This window comes from Ochotona curzoniae, unplaced genomic scaffold (genome assembly GCF_017591425.1).
Source record: "Ochotona curzoniae isolate NIBS_2020 unplaced genomic scaffold, NIBS_Ocur_1.0 contig_2321, whole genome shotgun sequence".
Taxonomy (NCBI): Eukaryota; Metazoa; Chordata; class Mammalia; order Lagomorpha; family Ochotonidae; genus Ochotona; species Ochotona curzoniae.
Window position 1 is genome coordinate 16,296,801 of NW_024465421.1, and position 15,845 is coordinate 16,312,645.

At 46.2% G+C, this 15,845-nt stretch overlaps 1 protein-coding gene across 2 annotated transcripts; it reads left to right on the top strand.

Moving 5' to 3' along the window:
* The first annotated feature begins 742 nt into the window (after nt 1–742).
* On the top strand, nt 743–15,153 carry LOC121152026 (acyl-coenzyme A synthetase ACSM5, mitochondrial-like). 2 transcript variants are annotated; one of them, XM_040973933.1, is made up of 13 exons: nt 743–946; nt 1,953–2,163; nt 3,514–3,721; nt 5,409–5,552; nt 7,371–7,524; nt 7,957–8,036; nt 9,546–9,669; nt 10,300–10,380; nt 10,492–10,593; nt 13,114–13,241; nt 13,337–13,436; nt 14,431–14,550; nt 15,070–15,153. In XM_040973933.1, the coding sequence occupies exons 1-13, from the start codon at nt 743–745 to the stop codon at nt 15,151–15,153; spliced, it is 1,740 nt and encodes a 579-aa protein (XP_040829867.1). The 2 variants fall into 2 exon arrangements, with proteins under 2 accessions (XP_040829867.1, XP_040829868.1); XM_040973934.1 differs by having other exon boundaries at nt 14,431–14,549; nt 15,085–15,130.
* Nucleotides 15,154–15,845: the final 692 nt, after the last annotated feature.

A 15,845-nucleotide genomic window follows, 5' to 3' on the forward strand; every position in this document is an offset into this window, starting at 1 on the left:
TACAATACAGGACCTTGGGATGCTAGAGCTGTTGGGTGCCTGAAACACAGCTTTGAGGTGCTTGCATATATAAGACACACTGTAGACTTAGAGGACTTTTAGTGTAAGACAGCAATGTAAAGCATTTCATAATTCTCTTTCACTTGGATTCCATGCTGAACCCACACTTTGTTATCTGATTAACTCAGGTGCCTGACTGATTCATTCCACCTATTAACTTTCACTTTTCTTCACAAGCATGCCAGAACATTATAAATGGTTTGTGCAGCTTATGGGCAGTTTAAAAAATTATGGAAAGTGTGTGTTACGGAAAAACCAAATGGATTTTTATATTTTTCGCACCAAAAAAAAAATCTTGTTTTTATTATTTCGTTTGGAACTGCCCTCATGTTTCTGCCAGCTAGGTCTGGGCTACAGCTTTGTCTTGCTTTGCCTGGCCAGGTTGGGACTGGCAGAGGTTGTTGGAAGGATCTCTGGGCGGGCCTGGGCAGTGATCCTGAATGAACTCTGAACTCCTGACCGCAGATTGGCAGACAACCACAGGTCAGGGGAGGGCACCACTGGGGCAAAGAGGGAATCTCAGGTTTCGAAAACAGAAACACACTCGAGTTGAGACTGAAGTCCAAAGTGTGCTCTGCATAGTGTGGGGAGAGTGCAGGCTCCTCCCACAGCTGGGATTCAGCACAATGCTCTCTCTGCTCTTGTAGGTGACAGACAAGAGGCGACCAGCCACAACGAGAACATGGGGCTCTGGCTGAGAGGTGCGGTCCTGCGGGCACTTAGGGGTTCCCGGGGATTTTGCAGATCTCCTGGGCAGCCATCACCTCTCCCTGCTCCCCAGAAGGTGGTGGCCACTTGGGAAGCCATCAATCAGGGACGGCAGCCAGTGCCCGAGTATTTCAACTTTGCCCATGATGTGCTGGACACGTGGAGTCAGATGGAAAAGGTGAGGCCCATCCTGCCCTCTGTCCACTGTGGGTACCCCAGGTTGCCATGGATATCCTTGCCTACTCCAAGTTCCTCAAGATCACAGGCGAGCACAGAGTGGAATACACTAACTTTTTTATACATCTCCTTCTTTATTTTCCCTTCTTTGTGTGCCTGTTGTGTCTCTGTATTTTATGGTTACCTTTTATTTATGCTAATGGCCATCAACTGATAAAACAAAATGTTGGGGTGGCTGTTGTGCTACTACACGTCTAAGTCTCATGTTGGGGTGCCAACAAGTGGCATGCAAATAGTATTTCAATTTTAAAAAGGAGGATTATGTAAAACAGTATGAACTGTATGCTACCTTTTGCATTTTGCATTCAAAAGATGGTATAAGAGATAGACATTTGGCACAGCAATTAAAATTTCTCTAGGGATGCCAGTTTCCCAGACTGGAGTGTCTAGGTTCGACTTGGTTCTGTTCCCACTTTCTATTTCCTGCTAATGAGCACCATATGAGGCAGTAGGGGGTAGCTCAAGTAGTTGGGTCCCTGTCACCAAATATGGGAGACTCAAATTAAGCTCCCCAGCTCCCGGATATGATCTGGCCCTGGCCCTGCTATTGTGGACATTTGGGGAATGAAATGATAGATAGAAGAGCCCTCTCTCTCTCTTGCTCCCACCCTCTCCCCTCATTTTCATATAACAAAATATTGAACAGTAAAATGCTATTCGTTTTCAAAAGGTTTTGTGCTTACATTTACCTAAAAAAATACTGAAAGAATATGTGAGACAGAATAAAATTGATGGCTCATTAAGACAGGTGAAGTGAGAACAAGGTAGTTAGAAAGAATGGAGCAAGTCCCTGAATGAATCTTACTCCACATTGTTTTGATTTTTGAGCACTGTGAATATACTCAATGTAATGTGAGAACTAGTAAAAAAAAAAAATAGTTTTAAATAAAAGCCAAAGTCCTTGGCAACTGGCTTCTGCTTTCTTTCCTGCCTGTGCCACTGTCTAGGTTGGGCATCGGCCCCCAAATCCTGCCTTCTGGTGGGTAGGTGACTCAGGAGAAGAGGTCAAGTGGAGCTTCGAGGAACTGGCCAAACAGTCCAGCAAGGCAGCCAACGTCCTGGAGGATGCGTGTGGCCTGCGGCCTGGGGACAGGGTGATTTTGGTGCTCCCGCGGCTCCCGGAGTGGTGGCTGATCAGCGTGGCTTGCATGCGAACAGGTTCGTAGCCAGGCTAACAACACACCTGAGCCTTGCAGTGGCCACAAGACCTAGGAGGTGTAACAAAATGAGCTCTGTGTGGAGTTTGGTTTACTTTCTCTTTGCCCAGTGATTATAATCTTAATTGTACAAAGGGACCAGATTGTGTTGTCCTTGATCAAAGCAGAACCGCTTAAAGAAGGCCAACGTACAAAAAGTCTCTGTTCTTTTTTGAACACCTGCTATGGACTAGGTACTGTGCTAAGCACTTCGCATGATCAAAACTTCTCTTGGAAGCATTAGGCTTTTTCATAGGATCTAAATTTCCCCAGTACCCCTAGTTCTACAGTTTCCCTAGTTTCCTTCATGTCCAAATCAAATCACTCAAAACCAGCATCCCACATTTTCAAGTCAACTTTGACATTTCTCCAATATTCTAGAAAGTATCCAAGCTGGATGTCCCTGCATCCACTCATCCTCACATTTTCCAGATGCATACATGTCAGTTCTCTTCCAAACTCCATGTGGGAAAGGCCTCCCCTGGAAATAACTAATCCACAGAGATGGGAGAACAACCACAACCACAGGATGTCGGCTCAGGGAGGGTATACGCTGAGGTGCTGCAGTCCCTCAAGAGTTGGAGATAGTAGTGAAGGGCAATGAGAACTTGGAGTCAACCCTATCTGGAAGGTGATGGGATGATGGGTTCTTTGGGGAGCTCCTCCTTCTCCTCTGTGAAGTGAGTGTTGCCCTGCACAGGGTGCTCACAACCTGCATTCATTACAACTCAGTCTCTCAAGTGCTCCGTGAAAACTTGCTCCAATCTGTGCTGACTCATTCCTTCCCTGCCAAGTGAGAAAGGTCAGCTATTTTCAGATAAACTTTGGTTCAAGCTCTGGATCCCTACTCCCTGATCCACCTTCCCATACTCACAAGAGACTCACAACCAACACTAGGATCCATTGTAGCATTGCATTTGAAAAGCTTGTCAACTGACTGGACTGAATCATCTCTAAGTCAATAGAATACCATGGTCAAGATCGTGGTCTCAAGTTGCGCACTGCCTGGCTTCACAATTCCAGCTCAGCAACTTACTTTTCATGTGATCTGGGGCACATTGTTTCATTGATTTAAGGCAAAAGTCTTAGTTGTTGTTAATAATCATACCCACTTCCCTAAGTTGTGAGAAGTGGAACAATGCCAAGTTCTTAGCACATGTGAACACTCCCCAAATACCTTCCAGATTTCATTATCATTGTTACCTCTTCCAGCTCCTTCTTTGCAGTCCCTGTCCCCTCTCTCTGACCTCTACCCAATGGGGCTAGGTCCTCCCCTATGCTCTGTCAACAAGCCCTCTCTGTGTGCTGTCAGGGGTCGTCATGATTCCAGGCATCTGTCAACTCACGGAGAAGGACCTCAAGTACCGGCTGCAGGCGTCCAGGGCCAAGTGCATTATCACCAGCGACTCTCTAGCTGCACGGGTGGATGCCATTAGCGCTGACTGCCCCTCCCTCCAGACCAAGCTGCTCGTGTCAGACAGTAACCGGCCAGGCTGGACAAACTTCAGGGCACACCTCCGGTGAGTTGTGGCTTCCAGGAAGTTAATACTCAAGTGAAGTCAAGGTGCTTCTGTTCTAAGTCACAAGAGTTGGAAGGCATTGCCAACTGCACAGGAAGGGAGTGAATGAGAGACTCATGCTCCCTTTGGAAGCCAGACTGATCATCTTCATAATCAAGTTCACTCACTCGATCAATGCTTGGCTTATTACTAGCTTTAAAAAAAATGTGTATTTTTATTGCAAAGGCAGATTTACAGAGAGATGGAGAGATAGAGAGAAAGATCTTTCATCTTCTGGTTCACACCCCAAGTGGCCACAACAGCCAGAGCCAAGCTGATCCAAAGCCAGGAGCTTCCTCTGAGTCTCCCACACAGGTGCAGAGTCCCAAGACTTTTGCCTTCCCAGGCTGCAAGCAAGGAGCTAGAAGGGAAGTGGAGCATCCAGGTCACTAACTGGTGTCCATATGGGTCCTGGAGGATGCAAGGCGAGCATTAAGCCACTAGGCTATCATGCTAGGCCTTTTCATTAGCTTTTGTCTGTCCACAGAGCTATTAGATCCAGAATATGCAAAATAACCAAAAATGTACAATTTGTGCATAGAGGGTGGCCAAAGGATGATAAAATAACTGTTATGTATCCAGTGCTTTGTGTATACCTGACACTGTGTTAAATAGCCATTTGCATACAATTATTCATGCACCAGAGATTTAATGACCATCTGTTTTGTGGCAAGCATTATGTTTAGTGTTTAGAACATGTATATGACACCAGTTCATTTAATCTCTGAAAAGAACCTTCTAAAGTGTACTGTCTCCATTTCACTGGTAAGGAAATGAAGACTTGCCCAACATGCTAAAAACGAGTCAGAAAAAGTCAAAGCCCCAATTGCCCTGGATAGAGAACTTGCTGGAAGCCCATCTAAGACTCTGAGACAATGTTCTGCTCTAAAGCCAGAAACTAGAAAGGGCCCCTGGGGGATCTGCACACTCAATCCCAAGGGCCCATCTCACAAACCAAGTGCATCTGGCTCGCCTAGCTGCTGCTTCAAATTCCAATCCCGAAACCCTACACCTGACCTGCTTAACCAGCAGCTCTGCAGCAGCTCTGAGCAAGGCTCCAAGAGTCTGGGTTTAATCAACTCCACCCAATGGACTTTGTTAAGCTGCAGATTGTCCTAAGTCAGCAGTATTCCATTTTGAGGTTGTCACTGGAATTACTTGAGCTTAAAATATTTAATTTTCTGATTTAATTTGGCCGAGGGGTAGGGCCTTGCAATGATACTTCTTTTAGAAACTTACCAGGAGGTCTCAAGGTGCCGGTAGGATTCTCAGAACTGTTGTCCAGATCTCAAAGTCCCCAGTTAGGGAACCCTTTAAAAAAGCAGTTCTGAATCCTGGGGAATTGGGGTGGGGCAGGAATACACAGGATTATGGACATTGATTGTGTGTTACCACAGGGTCATCATGTCCTGGTCAGAGAGCATGGGCTCTCCTGTATCAGACAATTAACTGTTTTGAAGCCTTAATTTCCTTACTTGCCAACAAGTTCAAGTTTCTACCTATGGCACGGCTATAGGAGATGCAGACTGAAGCGCTCAGCACTGTCTGTCACACTTGGTATTCACTGAAATATTGGCTAGGCATATTGTTAGTACCATTCACCTCGTCTGCTACTCTGCGTACCATCTGGTGTTTTTACATTGTCCAGAGAGGCTTCAGCCAAGCATGACTGCGTGAAAACCCGGAGTCAAGACTCCTTGGCTATCTATTTCACCAGTGGAACTACCGGAGCCCCCAAGATGGTCGAGCACTCTCAGAGCAGCTACGGACTGGGCTTCGTGACCTGTGGCAGGTACTGGGGATGGCTCATCTGGAAGATCTAAGAACAGAGTGGGCACATGAGTGGGACTAGGCAAGTGACGGGCAACTAGCAGGAGCTGAGAGCAGAGATCAACAAGAAGCAAATCAGATAGGAACTGAAGGCTTTTGGCTTTATTCTGAGTGAGGTGAGAACCCATCAGAGGATTGAACTGTTTGGGAGGAAAAGAGAACATAAACTTCATCTTTTTGTGTGTCATTCTTAAATTTGCAGTCCCATGTTGATCATCATCTCCAGAAACTGTCTTCATTCTTCTCTCATGGAAACTCCACACACCCCTCACCCCTCACACATTAACCCCCATTTTCCTCTCCCTGGTTCCTGGGCACCTCTCTCTTGGTTCCTGTCTCTGTGAATGTGATTATTCTCAGTATCTTGAAAATACAAGTCTTACACAATCTGTCCATTTTCTTGTACTAAGCATAATATCCCCAGGGTTCATCTATCTTGGAGTGTGTGTCAAAAATTCCTTCTATTTTAAGGCAAGAAACACACTAGAGTCTATGTATGCTACTTTTGCTAGGCCATCCACCTGTGGATTGCCACTTGGACTGTTTCCACGTGTAGGTTATAATCAACAGCACTGCTATGAACACTGGTGCACAAATGACTGTTCAAGTCCCTACTCTTAATTCCTCAGGGGTTACAAACAGCAATGAAATTGCAGGACCACATGATGATTCTACGTTTTAGTATGATACTTCAGAATATGTGTGGCAAGGTAGAATTAAGAGATGTGTTCATTTTGATGCTAAATGTCTTCAACAAGTTCATAGGAATGTGTGTTAATGAAAATACCACACCTGAGGATTATGGATGTATTTTGAACATAGGACTGGTAAGTCTAATGAGAGTAGAGTCAAGGATGAGTCCAGATTGCATAGCCTGGATGGGATGGGGAATGGAGGGATACGAAAAGTGCATTTTATACACTGAAAATGCAAATTCTCCACACCCCTACGTAAAAGTGATGATGTCCAATAGGCTCTTGGGTGTGTTTGTTGAGAATTAATGAGAAAAATGCCTGTTGGAATCCTGAGTACAAGGATGGTTTAATAAGAGGAAGACCAAAACAACAGATGGAGTGCCTGAGGCTTTTATACATGGAAGGGGTGACTGGTATGACTCAGCAGAGGCAAGGAAAGACAGACAAGGAGGAGAAGAGAGGGGGAGACCAGGAGACCAAGCGCAGGACACAATTGCTCTTCCATCTTCCCTGCTCACAAGGTTTCTCTTCCTGGAGCACACCTCCTTTTCCCTCCCCTTTGTCTAACCCAAGTACCACCTTCTCTTCAGGAGCACACCCAGCCCCCATCTCCTCCCTTGCTCTAAGAATTCAAGCAGCTCTTCCGTCATTTCACAAGGGTTTGCGTCAAACTCTAGTTGAGCATTTTCTCCAAGGGCTTCCTATATGCTTGTATTTACTAAATGATAAACTTCTATAAGACTAAGCATTCATTTCCATATCCTTAAGACTGAACATCGAATAATATGGCTGAATAAATTGTATTTACGGAGATTAGTTACTCCCTTGTATATCATTCCTGCTAGACCGTGAATTCCTTGAAAACATGAGTTCTGCCTTTTTAATTCTAAGCCTTAGGGCATAGCTACCTTGAAGATCCTCAGTAGGTGCTTATTGAAACAGTGGTTTACTTGATTATTCTTGTACAGTTTTGACAAACACAAGTGAGGATCCACTCTGTACAGGGATCCAAATAAGGTGATAAGCACAGCCATTTTAAAGTAGAAGTATTGTGGAGGGTGCTGACTTTTTCTCATTTTTGACAGGCAGTGGATGGCCTTGACTGAGTCAGACATCTTCTGGAATACAACTGACACTGGCTGGGTGAAGGCAGCCTGGACGCTCTTCTCTGCCTGGGCCAATGGAGCTTGCATTTTTGTGCATGAGCTACCCCGAGTTGATGCCAAGACCATCCTGAATGTGAGAGACAAAAAATGTGTCTCATATGTGTAGAATAACTGAAATGGGTGGTAGAATTTAGCAGACTCAGTTCCATCAGCTCAGGTGTGTTCACAGCTTGGTGGCTTACTTGTACAGCATAGGGTGTGATTGGAAGGGCATCCAAGACAGAAGTGATAGCCTTTGTATAGCCTAATCTCAGAAGTGACATCTGCTACCTCAGTGCTGTGCTGGCCATACAAACCAACCATGGGACAATGTGGAAGGGGATCCTATAAGGGCACAAACCCCAAGTTATGGTCCCTGGGAACCATCCTGGAGTGTGGGTACCGTACATGGCTTTCAACTTTTCTGTTTCAGTAACAAGCTTTGAAAGAGCCAGCTTGCCCACTCCAATTCCAGAGTCTGCCCTTCTGACTCTAAAAAGTTCTATCACCTTCTGTTTGTGTCTAGACTCTCTCCCTGTTCCCGATCACCAACCTCTGCTGTGTTCCAACCCTCTTTCGGCTGCTTGTGCAGGAAGATCTGACCAGGTACAGCACACCTGTTTGGTGCATTGAGGGCCAAACAAGGAGAAAAGAGTGTACAGGAACCCACATGAACACCCCACTCTCATTCCCACATTCTGTCTTACTCTATATATCCATATTTGTTTACTTCTCGCTGGCATGAACACCTGTACCCTTTGCAGGTCCTCCCAGAAACATGTCCAAATTGAACATGGAATGGAATAGAGCTAAGTTGATCTGCAGTTTCAATGTTCAGGGACATGGGCTTTTTCTCACCTGTACCTGTAAGCTGTTCCTTCATTAGAGTATCTGTTGTGTCTGTGAGAATAGAGAAATTATTGGGTAAAAGCCTCTTAAGGGAAGGAATTGGGTGTTAGAACCCTTTGGTATGGGTGATATCCATAGGCCCACCATTGTGGTTGCTGTTTTGTCCAATTCTAGACTTACTTCATTTAGCCGCTCTGGGTACCTGGTATTGGGCACTCACAAGATTCTGTGGCTTGTCCAGTGAGTGCACAGCAACATCTGCTGGCAAGACAGCGCCAATGGCTACACAGAGTGGACAGTTCAAGATGTCTATGTAAGATGTCTTCATCTGGCCAACATGTGTCTGAAAAAAGAGTGTTTTTCCTTAGTTGTCAGGCAAAATCCTCTGTAATGTCAGACTCTCACCCCCTTGGCTGGTCTGCTGCCTATATCTTCATATTAAGATTTTGGCTGAGAAAAACCATCTATTCAAGGATAATTTACTTGATTGTCAAATGCATTAGACCCAAAGGAAACGTTGATTGAAAATACATTCACAAGCCCTGATATTTTAATATTTTAGGTAAGTTGCTGAACCAAGATGTGGTTTAGCAACTGATTTAGTGGCTTTAGGAATTTTGGGCCCATCTGTCAAAATTCTGTGATTTTTTTTAGTTTTGTGATTCTTATGGAGGTGAATTTCTATCTTACCAATTTTTAATTGAGTAATCATCGTCAATTAGATAGTTGTCAGCATTTATTATTAAATAGAGCCTACCGAGTTCTGCCAAAACTACTAGAGGTGATTCTGATTTTATCCCTATCTCAGTTAGCATTGATTATTTATGGCTTGAAATTCAGAGACACAGACACAGGAGCAACAGCTCCCATTCACTGGCTCACTCCCCGGATGCCCGCTGTAACCAGGACTCAGCCTAGCCCATGTCAGGAGCCTGGATCTCAGGTTTCCCACACAGGTAGCCAAGACCCAAACACTTGAGTCTCTGCTATGCCTCCCCCCCAGAGTACACATCAGCAGGAGGCTGGAATGCACAGCAAAGCCAGGACTGAGACCCAGATACTCTGATGTGGGATATGGATAGCCCAAGTGGCAGTTCAACTGCAGCATCAAACACCTACAAATCCAGAGGGTAGAAGCACTTAGAACAGATCACCAATCCAGGGAGTTCAGCCTCTAATGCCTTTGAGGGTCTGGACCCAGACAACATGCCTGAACACTGTATGGGGATGATGTGCCAATCTCTGTGGTCTTCTCCCTTGAACAAGGTACAAGTTTCCGAGCCTGAGGCACTGCTCAACAGGAGGCGAGGCCCTCAACCCTGATGTGAGAGAGAAGTGGAAGCTACACACTGGCTTGGAACTGTTTGAAGGCTATGGACAGTCAGAAACAGTGAGTACTGTGGCCTGACTCCCTGCCCTGGCCTCTCCACCCATCCCCATCTGTGCCCTCAGCCCAGAGGGGAGTCTTCTGCCCTTGCAACTATTCTCTCCTTGACCTGTCTCCCCTTAACCCCCACCGCCTCCCATGGAAGAAGCTGGTGACAAAACTCCATCGGTTTTTATTTCCTTTGGGAGTTAAAGATAAGTTAAAGTAATTTCACAATTACACCATAACCAGCAAGCAAACTCTCGTGGTCAAGGGTGATGTTAACCTCCGCCAGGGCAGCCTACACCTGCTCTATTCAGAGCCCAGGACCTTGAGCCGTGCTTGTACAGCCATTAGGACAAACTGCCCATTAACTCTCATCTGACTTACGATGTGTTCTTTATGTGGGAGTGTTCTTTGGACAGCTCCAGAAATGTTTGTTGACTATGAAAAGCAAGAGAGAGAGAGAGAATAAGAATAAAAATAAGAAGAGGAGTAGTAAAGAGGGAAGGAGGGGAAAGAAAGGGCAAAAGAGAAGGGAAGAGAGAGAAGACAGAGAAAAAGGAGAAAGTGAAGAAGGGAGAAAGCTGAGTGGAAGAAAGGCGAAGTCCAGGAAAGAAGCTAAGGCAATAAAACCAATGAATTTCTTTCTAGGTATTAATTTGTGGCAATCTAAAAGACGCACTCATCAAGTCCGGATCCATGGGCAAAGCAATCCCACCTTATGATACACAGGTAGGATGTGCTACCAACTCACTCTTGTGGCTGGGACATGAACAAGGTGGGTGCACTGGGTTAGCCAGGCCTGTCTGGCTGCTCAGCCTCGTCACATGATCTCTCTGCCAGATTGTGGATGATGAAGGCAACGTTCTGCCTCCAGGAAAAGAGGGGAACATTGGCATCCGTGTCAGACCGAACAGACCCTTCTGTTTCTTCAAACACTATTTGGTAAGTGGCAGAGAATGGCCATTCTCCTACCAACTGCTGTCTGCAAGCATGAAGCCCAACTCTTTTTGTAAAGATCAATTTAATTTTATTGGAAAGTCAGATATACAGAGAGAAGGAGAGACAGAGAGGAAGATCTTCCACCTGATGATTCACACTCCAAGTGGCCACAATGGCTTGAGCTGCATCAAACCGAAGCCAGGAGCCAGAAGCCTCTTCTGAGTCTCCCACGCAGGTGTAGGGTCCCAAGGCTTTGGGTCATCCTTGACTGCTTTCCCAGGCCACAAAAAGGGAGCTGGATGGGAAGCGGGGCTGCCAGGATTAGAACCAGAGCCCATATGGGATCCCGATGTGTACAAGGTGAGAATTTTAGCCGCCAGACTACTGTGCCGTAAGCCCAACTCTTGATACACATCTTGAAATCAATGCATGAAACAGCTCAGCATTGTAAGAAATAAGGTGCTGGGAAGGGTGAGCACACCTGTCATTGGGAAGGAAGCTCAAAGTGGGGAGCCACTCACCCAATGGGCTTTGCAAATTGTGGGATCGAATCATGTGACACAGGGGACAACCCCTTCACTGTCGTGATGAGAAAATCGAGGTTTGGGGAAGGAAAAGCATGAAGCGAAGGTCAAACTTGAATTTTATGTTTGAGCTGAGTTTTCAGGATTCTTTTTTGGGGGGTGCTGGCAGGGTGTGTGCCTAAAATTGGAGATGATCCAATACAATTGTTCAATGCAGAATGACGTGTCAATCAATAAGGGATGACATAGGATTCCATAAAATTAAAATGGAACTGAAACATTCCAAGGGCCTAGTGAGACATCAAGGCTGTGGTGATATCATGACATCATGCAGTATGTTAGCTGTATGTGTGCATGTGTGTAGGTGTGGGTATGGATGTGGGTGTGTTTGTTGGGGTAAACTTGCTGCACTGCCAGGCGCATAAACGTATGGCACACGTGTGGCAGGCATTTGGCACAGCAGTTAAGATGATGCTTGTGACATCTGCATCTCAGATGGAAGGACCTGGGTTTAAGGCGCTATTCCATTTCCTATCCCAGTGTCTTGTCACCCTGGGAGGCAGCAGGTAATGATTCACAGCAGTTGGTTCCCTGCCACCCACACAGGAGACCTGGATTAAATTCCCACCTCCCAACTTCACCCTGCCTCTGCCTTTGCTATGGCAGGCATTTAGGGGATGAACCAGTAGTTATGTGAATTCTGTCTATCTCTTCTCTCTTGAATAAATCGCAAAAGCATTGTACACACAAGTATTCACAATGTGTAAAACTTGGTAAGAAGTGACCATCTTAAGACTTACATGCTTACCGTACTTTTTATCATTATTTCACAACCTGTTCCTTCTACTTATGAAGAAACTTACTGTAAACATTCCATGTGTCACGCAGGCAACAGCCTCTTGCATCTTGTGTTTACTGGTTCTCAAGATGGAGGTGGGGCACATTGGGTGTTTGAGATATTCTGTCATGGTTTGTGTACATCCCCTTTGGACCATGATCATGAGGAGTTTTCCCTCTCCCAACTCTTCTCTGTAAAACCTGGACAGTAGGCTGTGCGTTGGGAGCACCTGGAAAACCTCTGTCACTCCTGCAGCCTGAGCCACACCTTGGGCTCATTCAATCAAAATTGCCAGTGGTCAGTGGAGGTCAGCTCCTACGGGAAGCCAAGATTGAGAACCACGCTTTCCAGCAATTCCATCTCCAGCTCTTAATCAGGCGCAGTATGGCAAGAAGCAGTCACAGGAATCAAGCCTTTTGCTTTGAGAATGTTGTGTTTTAGAAGTTGTCCTGTGATTCTAAGAGCAACAATCTTTACCTGTGTTAATTCAAGAGTCATAGAAACATCTACAAAAAAAGAAGAAGAACTTTGTGATCAGGCCAAGCGACAATCACAATGAAATTCTAATGTGCTTCCTTCTGATCGCTTTTGTAAACAACAGCAAATCCTTGACACTTCTGACGAACAAACTCAGTTGTGATTTATTCATTGCCTGTCCCATGCCCCCAGAGGCAGACAAGGCACTCATGGAGTTCACACACGTTTCCTCTATGGGTCACATCACTTCCCAAAGTACTTTGTAAAATCATTTACTAGAAAAGAGGCTCCCTTTCTCTGACGCTTTATTTCCATTGCCAGTACCAGCAAATACTTCTTTAGAACTTGGAGTACCCGAGTTTGACTTTTTTTCTCTGTCCTTTAGCCTTACCCTCCCCCACTGCCCCCAAGCAGTATGCCTTTTGGCCAGAACCTCTCATCTATATCCAGTGATTTTGGAAAACAAAGAGAATGAATGTGTTTTCTCATCCTTTAAAAAAAAATCAGTTTAGAAAATCAAGGCAATGTCCTGTGCCCACCTTCCTACATTCACCTAAGTTTCCCAGGATCTTTCTCTTTGTGGCACTAGGTGACTGCCCCGAGCCACTTCCTGCCCCCAACCATGTGGAGCTAACCAAGCAGTTGCTGGCCCAGATGATCCCAAATGGACTGTTTGACTTTCAGGAAAATCCTGAGAAGACGGCAGCATCAGAGAAAGGGGACTTCTACATCACGGGGGACCGAGCCCACATGGATGAGGATGGCTACTTCTGGTTCGTCGGGAGGAGTGACGATGTGATCAACTCTTCAAGGTCCCATTGTCCGCTCATTGCCTCCCTCAGATGTATCAAGGCAGGATTGGAGAGAGGCTGTGTGCATGAGCGTTTGCTGTTTTTTTCTCTTTCAGCTACCGGATCGGGCCCGTGGAGGTGGAAAGTGCCCTGGCTGAGCACCCAGCTGTCCTGGAGTCTGCCGTGGTCAGCAGCCCAGACCCCATCAGGGGGGAGGTAATACCTGGGAACATCTCCTCCTGCTTCTGTACCCACGACATCCAATAGAGCCAGCAGGGAACACAGTGCTAGCAGGTGGACACATTGCCCAGTCCACTCCCTATGTTTCAGCATTAACCAGCTACCAGCATGAGACACACATTCCCTCTAGTCTACCATCACCCCGGCCTTCAGAGATATCACTCCTCTCCAGCAGCATGGGGGTGTCTAGCCCTGCCAAGGCAACTTCAGGCAGAAGAACCCATCATTCAATAACTCCACAGTCAGCTGTTTTTGAAGTTGATCATTTTGTCTTGCCTACAGATAATGTTATAAACAACCAAATGATCCTTGGGGGGGGGGGGCGTCGGGAGGGAGTGAAACCCCATCCCTGCTAGAGGGACACGATGGGAAAACACACTGGTGGCAAAAGATAGAGACCTGATCCCAGCGGCAGACTGTGGGACAAATGTTGGTAGCAGGTGCAGCACATCCATTCTACCCAACACAAAATTCTTTTCTGTTTGCAGCTGAGGCTATCACAAACACACTAGACCTGACTGTGATGCATCTGGCCTGGAGGGAGTGCCAGGCACTAGGCTTCTAAGATGCATGGAACAGAAGCAGTGCCTCTTAGTGTTTGCTGGTTGCAAGCGTTCCTACATATATAACTCCTGGAGAAGTGGATGCACTTTCCTCAATCCTGGCCAGTACCCATGCCAGATTAGGGAAATCTGAAAGTCAAGGCCCAGTGGAACCCTGCAGAAGCTCCTTTCTCCAAAGTATTTTTATCTTAAGAGAAGCGACATTGGCACCTGCTGGGGTCAGTTCAGGTTGGGGAGTGAACAAGGCTCTGCAATGCTGACTCCCCCAGCAGCAGGCATGAAAAAGTGAGCAATGGAAAAAATTATCTGGTACGCTGGATAAATCCAAGGAACTGGTAAAACTGTCATGATAGGAGAAAGGGGTCGCTGTACAAAGTGTTACCCTGGGGTCTGCTTTTCCCCTCCAGGTGGTGAAGGCATTTGTCGTCCTTTCCCCAGAGTACTCCTCTCACGACCCAGAGGTGCTGACCCGGGAACTCCAGGAGCATGTGAAGAGAGTGACTGCCCCATACAAATACCCCAGGAAGGTGAATGCTGGGAAGACAAACACGGGATGATCAGGAAATCCCACGGGCACATATACACCCTGGGTTCCTGAAGGTAGAGCTGTGCTCTGGGCCAGGCTCAGTGGTAGCGAGGACTCGTAGAAGTCCAGTCGCTGCCTAAGCAGTGTTCTGCGAGCCCTAGCCAGAGCTCACTGTGTTACTCTAACAAGTGTGTGACTCTGGAAAGGAGGTCTGTCCCATGTTCCAGCACTTGGGTCTGATGCCCAACTCAAGCTTCAGTCTGCAGCCTGTTGCTGACGCACACCCTGAGAGGCAGTGGCGACCACCCCAGCACTTAGATTCGCATCACCCACATGGGAGACCGAGATGGACCCAGCCCTAGCTGCTGCAGGAATGTAGAGCTAGAGGAATTCAGACCAGAGCTAGAAGTTCTCTGTTTTTTCTCCCTCTCTTTCCTCTCTCTTGTGCCACTCGGTGAAAGTGAAAGTCTCCCTGAGCCATGATAATTTCTAAGTTTTTTTTTCTTATTTCCATCACTAGGTGGCTTTTGTTTCTGAACTGCCTAAGACAGTTTCTGGAAAGATCCAAAGGGCCAAACTGAGAAGCCAAGAGTGGGGTAAATGAGGTCTGCACAAATGCCCTGCAGACCTCCAACCTGCCCACAGACACCAGAGATGTTTGGCTTCCACTAGACCCCTCCAGAGTCACCACATGATCTCAGGAGAGCGAAGAGCTCTGATCAGCTCATGGCCAACACCCAGTCCAGCAGGTACTCTAGGACTCCATGGAACCCTCTAGTTGGAAGCATCTTAGCGACCTTCTCACTAGCCTAACTAGGCCACCCTTGGAAAGGCCAGGTCATAGCAGTCACAGGGTACCTGCCATCTCCCTCTCTGCCAGTAGGAGCATGGAAGCTTAGTTTAAGCCTTTGAATGGTACCATTTGATAATAGCAATCAGGGACATGTCCTTTAGCATGGAAATTTCATCTTTGGGACTCACCTAAAAGAAAGGGCTCAAAATGCAGAAATTATTTGTTGCATAAGTGAAAACTGGGGAAAAAAATCAATGTCCAAATGACAGGGAAACGTAGTAAATTAACCCAATAAAATAATTACCTGGCCATTTAAAGATCTAAGGACTGTTTATTGTGTCTTGGGGAAAAGATAAGCCATTTCAATTTTAAAAAGCAGAATAAAATAATGTATGTGTGCTGAAGGATCACAACTCAGAAAGGTAAACAGCAAATTGTAGCTGGGAAGATGAAGCACCGATACACTAAGATGGGAATTTTCCGAGGGATGGAGGAGGGAGAAA